Source organism: Micropterus salmoides, unplaced genomic scaffold (assembly GCF_014851395.1).
Source record: "Micropterus salmoides isolate LMB-PRFRI ecotype aquatic unplaced genomic scaffold, ASM1485139v1 Ms_hic_scaffold_1, whole genome shotgun sequence".
Taxonomy (NCBI): domain Eukaryota; kingdom Metazoa; phylum Chordata; class Actinopteri; order Centrarchiformes; family Centrarchidae; genus Micropterus; species Micropterus salmoides.
The window spans coordinates 46670897-46677650 of record NW_024040040.1 but is presented as its reverse complement, the minus strand read 5'-3'; the positions used below and the strand labels follow the sequence as shown (position 1 = coordinate 46677650).

Sequence of the window (6754 nt, the reverse complement as noted above, 5' to 3'; positions counted from 1 at the left end):
GCAAAATAGATGTACATTTTATTTGGTGATGAATAAGTTTGCATGCATTGACATTCAATAAGATATGTGCAGGGAGCCAAACCTGTAGAAAAAAAAAATTAAACATAATGAACTGAGAATAAAGCTGAAGAATTTCAGTGGCGGCTTTGCTGCCAGCTCCCTGAAACACTTAATTATGCCTAATTGTTTAGAGGACAGAACACACAGAGAGGCAATTAGGAAGGATATGCATGAACAACTCTTCACAGGGAAACAGCATTTAGGCAGCAGAATAGCAAAGTATGATGTTTGCACATTCTGTAATACTATGTTAAACTATATGTGAGCAAATAAACTTATGACAGAGGCGATCACTGCATGTATTTGAATATCAACACTACCTACAAAGTACTTTATCATATCTGACAAATCTATGCATTCAATAGTGGAAATACAAAAGTCCTGTTTTATAAAAGGCAAATAAATATCATCAAAAACATTATCAAATCAAACTCCTGCTAATTGAAAGTTTACTACACAGCATTTGTGTTTCTTTAATGCTTTTCAGAGCATTAAAGAAATAGTTTGACATTCTGAGAAATGATTGCTACCACTCTCATATCAATATGGTAAATATGACACTACCAAGAGCAGCCGGTTAGCTTATCTTAGCATTAAGACTGGAAACTGGGAGAAACAGCTAGCCTGGCTCTATCCAAAGGTTCGAAAATCCGACGACTGCACCTCACTTTTTGCACCTCTTTTGTTTAATTCCAACAGAAAATGATTTGAAAACGAAACAGGATAACAGGAGCTGTTATTTCTTTCCTCTGAGCGTTTGCCAGGCAGTCAACGTAGACTTCAGGAACTAACTGGCACATAATCCCCCATTACACTGCAGATTTGTATGGCTTAAACAAGCGAGATAAAACTTGTTAATTAGTGAACATTAACGGTGCTGGTAGGCGGACTTTGTTACCTTTGGAAAAAGCCAGGCTAGCTTTTTCTTTGTTTCAGGTCTTTGAGCTAAGCTAAGCTAACTGGCTGCTGAGAGTGGTATCAATCTTCTCATTTAACTCTCCTCTAGAAAGTGGGAAAGCTCATCTCCAAATATGTCAAACCATTGTTTCAAATGCCTAACCATATAATACATAAAGGTTTGTTACATACAATACGCAAGTTAAATATGTGCAGGAACGCAAGGATATAGTTACATCTCACACACATATGCAAAAGTAGGCATGCTGGGGTGTGTACACACATATACACATACACACTCATACATACATAAAAGCACCACTGCACCTGTATGTGCACACACTCATAATGTACAAACACACACACACACACACACATACGAAGAATTGGTCACTGCTCAACCAGCCGAAGTACTTCAAGCAAAAACAGTACTTGTAAATCATACCCAAAATAGAATTCACAATAGATTATATAATTTAGACAAACAGTCTAAACAGGTGATGTGTTTAAAACAATATTATGACAAAATATGTGTAACAGATGAATAAAGTCTTTTATCAACCAGTATTTTTCCTTAATTTGGTAAATTTTTGAATCTGCTCTGCAATTCAAAGTCGTTCATTAGGCTTATTAATGACAAAGGCTTCATACATTCTTGGATCACACTGAAACCCAGAGGATTGAAATGTTAGTGCCGCCCTCATGTGTAATCTGGTTAACTCGTCCACGGATACAGTCCAGAGTAACATAGATCGCTGTACCATTTTGAACCTGAAATGAGGCCCTCAGCCCAATACTGGCCCACTCACTCCCTTCAGGCATATATCCAGAAACCTGCTGAGCAACAGGACCCGCCTGCCCGCCCTGAACCATCACCCGCTGCAATGTGAGTTTTACAATATTGCAAGAGTGTATCAGCTTCAGGTTAAGGGCTATGTTTGCTGTCCCTTTCTCATGGAATATGAAGTTCTTCCGGCTGTTCGGCTCCCCTGAGCGGGCCAAATGAACCTGCATCGTGTCCGGACTGATCTGCTGGAATAATAGAGGCTTATTCCTGACTGCACCAAAGGGCAGACCAGTCCTGGACACAGTAGCAGTCAGAGTTGACGACACTGCTGAAGGAATCCAGATAAGGCTCAGCATACTGATCCCTGTGCTGTCCCCAAAGTAGCGGATGTTGCACTGGGACGGAGATGTGATCTCGAAGCTAAGCGTGTCCCCGCTGTCAACGCTCACAGCACCAGAGAGGGTGATGGAGGTGTCCCTGTAGTTGACGCCCGTCTTGAAGGTTTGCATCGCCTCCTGGCCACTCCCATTGTGGTTAGTGTAGGCGATCAGTGAGAAACCCTCTCGAATGCAGGTGTGGCCCATAGAGTAAAGCGCCTGTTGGAGGACGAACTTCACAACACCGCTTTCCGTGAAGCGCACACCGCGGTTGTCATGGGTTAGAATGATCATATACGGGTCAGACACTGAGGTCACGCGGAAAGTTGGGCGATAGTTGGTCTGGTAGTGGGTCAACAGGGACATCTGAGCTGTCATAGCTACGGCCCCGGTATCATGCGACAACCACAGCAGGCTGAAAGAGGGAGTGGTGATATCATAGACGTGAAGATCCTTGCTCTGGTTGCAGTGTTGATTCGGACTCTTCAGCAGCAGAGTGAAGGTGTGGTTAGGCTCCACCTCGACTCCGCTGCTGACGGTGACACCCTGAAAGTACTTCCCATCCGGCTGTTCGATGCGAACACCACTGAGGTCCTGACCCTCCTCCTCCTGGCTGCTATTGAGCCTCATTCCCACCTGAAGGAAGTTCCTGCAGCTGTGCTTAATTGCAAAGTTATGATCCAACCACACCAGGCCATGCTGCAGGAATGTCACCTGCCCTGCCTCGTTGGACAACAGATCAGTGCTCTCTTTGCCTCTGATGTTTAGTTGAAGTCCGGGGAAGATGTGAGTGCCAGAGGCCCGGGCAGAAGGAACTGCCACTTTGGCCCCCCAAGACTGGGAGAGTCGGCTCTCTGAAGGCTGGCCGCAGACAGAGTCACTGATAGTTGTGCATGAAACAGCAAGAGGCTCTCCATCACAGTCAGAGCACGCCTGGCACTCCTGCAGCTCCTGGTTATAGAAGTAGTCATGACCGCACAAGCCCATCACTGCTTCCCTCTCAGGAACGCCCAGACACCTGAAACCCCCTGTGCAGTTAAAGACAATAAAGATAATATTATTTCTTTACACTGCCCACATTTAGGGGACACATTTTGTTAGTTAACAAAATAATAAAATGCGTTTGACTCACCTGGAGTATTAAGGCATTTCACTCGCTCTCCACAAATGCTTGGTAATTCAAGGCATTCATCTCTGTCCTGCAATTTATACAAACTAATATTATCATCATGAATACATTTAGCATGTTAATAATAGGATTCAGTAGGTTTTGACTGCATTTCTAAAAGCTGATAGCAATATAATTGCTTTTGCACTAAAACTGCAAAGCAGATGTTTTTATGCTGGTGTTCATTACCTCATGAATAAACTTTTAATGTAACAAAAACAGAAAAAGCATCCATGTTTTCAACCAAAGTTTTTATTCTCATTAGGTCTGAAATCAGCCACCGATGGCCAAGAGTATGAATCATTTTAACTCCAATTCAACTGATGTTGTGTTTGGGCCTTCACCGACATAATTATGCTTTAAAATCACTGACTGATAACATCATGTTACACCACAACTATCAGCTGAAACTCATTCACACTTTTGTTTGCAGTGGCTTTGTTTTCACACATCACAGATGAAACCATTTTATGAGAAGATATCAATCAGACAGCTACAAGGGTTAGCCAAAAAGGCAATATCAGTGTGTTAAAGGATAATACCTGGCACATCCTGTCTGCAGTAGGAGAACACTGTGAGATCAGAAAGAAACCCGGTGGACACATGGTGCACTTCTGACACTGCGGTGGGTCCCTCTGAAAATCACAGAACTCCTCCTGCCCACAGGGTGAAGGGCATCCCAGTAGAGGCTGGGGAAAATGAGCCTCTCCAACTACATCCATCGCCTTAGAGTCTATGTTCATTTTGTGGACAGCGTAGGACTTCTGCAGGTGGCTGCGGGCCTGGCTCTGCAGACCTGCCAGGTGGTTCTCAAAGTAGCTCTGCAGCTCACCCTGCAGGCCCTGGAAGGAAACCTGTTTGACGGTGTCTGAGAGGAGACCGTACTGGGCCTTCACCACATCCATCTGCTCGTACATGCGCCGCTGCTGCTCCAGGATCTCCCTCTGCTGGGAAAGTAGAGCCTCCTGTTGGTCGGCGAGCTTCTGCTGCAGGTCTCTGATGACCACCTGCTGGGCTCGCAGGGCCTCCACCAGCTTCTCCTGCCCCTTGGCCAGCTGGAGGTGCAAGATGAGGGCATCTTCTGAGGGAACTTCATTCTCCCCTGAGAGGATCATAATGCAGAATGAAAGATGGGATCAGACAAGTTCTCATTGTTCAACACTGCAGGGGAGGAAGTGATTAAATGAGATTAAGACTGATTCGTTTGATTTGTGCAAATAATGCTGGAACAAAGTGTGAACACCCAGTGACCCCATTCTATTGGTCTAGCCATGGCAAGTGCAATGAAAGTTTCCTGTATGGACCAACATCAAAGCACTCTACATTTTCTGGACAATTGACTTTGAGACTTTTTTCCACTTCAGCTGCTCCAGTTGCTCTGCAGATATAATTTTGGGCTGAAGGACAACAAAGTCTTCCTTTGCTTTTAAACATAATCCTTTTTTGCTGATCATTGGTGGACTTAAAGCGAGTTAGGGTAAGTCAATCAAGAGTGATATGCCTTTAGTTAATTTATGCGCAAAATAATAATTGATCAACTTCTTTTGAAGATTGTCACTCAACCAGAAACGCCTAAAGGCATGTTGGTGAACTTCATCAGCATATAATCATCTAAACACAACAATTGAAAATTTTTGATGACAGTGATGATGATGATAGCAGACCTGGCTTGATGTCACATGTGAGCTGGACACCCAAAGGCGCGCTGCCAAGTTCCGGCGACGGATATCCAAGCTCCGGAAAATCTCCCAGAAACTGTGCGGCTCTGTCGGACAGATGGACAGGAGAAGGCTGGCTGGCGCTGTCCTCAGAACCGGCCAGACATCCCTCTCCCACACAAGACTTTGCTCGCGCTTTGGGCCGTATCCTCAGTGGCAGCCTGCACTCGATGCCTCTACAGTCTCGGGTGTCATTAGTGGGCTGAAATGGTTTCACAAGAGCAGCGCAGTCCGCATCCGTGCACCCTGCAAGTAAAAGTTCAGGCGCTCTTATGCGTGCGCCGCCGCCGCCGATGTCACCGTGCCGCCCGCGAAGTGGCTGGGCAGCCGGATAGGATTCCGATGCTGCTCTTGGAGAGCTCGGATATGCATGGTGCTGGCTGGCGACGATCTGCGCCGCTCTCCCATGCGTTGTCGGGTTGAACTGCCGCGGCGGTCTGGAGGATCTGCTCCCCGGACAGTGCGCTCCTGTGCACGGTCTTGGATCGACGGTTTCCGCGCCGTAGCAGTGCGCACCCCGGCAAATCTCTGCGACAGCTTGCAGTGACATCCAAGACAACAGCAGCAGCACTGGTGTTACTAAAACCATTTTGCATCAGCTATATATGTCTTTCTCCCTGCAAAAGAAGAAAATGCGAGTTAAGCTGTTGATCACAAATGGTAAATCTAACTCCGTCGCCGATCTTCTCCTTCCAGATTAACCCCCTCTCTGTCACAACTGAAAACAAACTTTATCATACTTGACACAGAGACTCTTGATCTGCAGTTCTTGACAGAACATTACCTTCAGCTCCAATATTTGTTGAGACTGGCTTTCAGTAAGGAATAAAAAACATTAGACACACGCATTACTGCGGGCTCTCTCCGTGCCTGACCCACTCTGAGGGCTTCTGCACTACAATGTCAGTATGTGGCATTCCTAAGACTTAATTAGCATCAGGTTTCCCCGGCCACAAATTAACCCTTCACCTTCCCTCTTTACAGGAATTCCCCATTGAGGTGAAAGAAGACAGAATGAAACATTTTCTAAATCACAAAATGTAAATATTTGCTCCCATTTTCATTTTCAAAGTAAACACAATGGGACATGTTGTCTATGCATTGCCAAAATTATGTTCTCCAGTCCCGTCATCTTTTTTCGGGTGACTGTCACTTTTCATTTTGCTCACTGTTGACTTTCCTATGACCTTATGGCCATCCAAGTTGCAAAAGTGGCAGTGTTTTTTGTTTAGCACATCCTGAATGTTGAGACAGCTGCTGGTCCTCATCCTGCTTGTCAATACCGAATGGGCCTCTGTATGGACAGAGCCAGCAGAGGTCAAACTTTTGTTGAAGGGGCCTATGGCAGAAGTCAGGAATGCAAAACTCACAGCTGGTTTTTGGACTCTCCCTATCTTTCACTTTACTGCCTCAGCACAACCACATGTCCAGTGAGAGGTTATCTGAGATTGATGTGTGGTGGGTTTGTAGATTGGAAGGTTCTGGTGTCATTTTCTGTTTTCTGATTATTTCAAGGTCAGGCAGGTATGAAAGCCAATTTCTGCAAAGACAATTATGGAAACTTGACATTTGGCTATGACAATAAAAGTCATAAGTCAAAAACATATCTCATAACTTTGACTTCATTTTGACTTATAATTCTAATTCTTCTATCTCATAACTTTACTTAATAATTAAACATTTTGACATATTAATTGAACATTATAATATCTCATATTTGTGGCTTATGTTTTGACAATTTGCCTTA

The 6754-nt window shown here is 44.6% G+C and overlaps 1 protein-coding gene across 2 annotated transcripts; it reads right to left on the bottom strand.

Annotated features, from left to right (window-relative positions):
* Nucleotides 1-6532, bottom strand: si:ch211-37e10.2. Of its 2 annotated transcripts, XM_038731454.1 has the most exons (5): nt 5792-6532; nt 4954-5624; nt 3832-4391; nt 3254-3320; nt 1-3149 (listed from the first exon to the last, which is right to left on the bottom strand). In XM_038731454.1, exons 2-5 carry the CDS (start codon nt 5594-5596, stop codon nt 1618-1620), a joined length of 2802 nt encoding a protein of 933 aa, XP_038587382.1. In that variant the 5' UTR covers nt 5597-5624; nt 5792-6532; the 3' UTR covers nt 1-1617. The 2 variants fall into 2 exon arrangements, with proteins under 2 accessions (XP_038587382.1, XP_038587383.1); XM_038731455.1 differs by lacking the exon at nt 5792-6532 and having other exon boundaries at nt 4954-5763.
* Between the last annotated feature and the right edge of the window lie 222 nt (nt 6533-6754).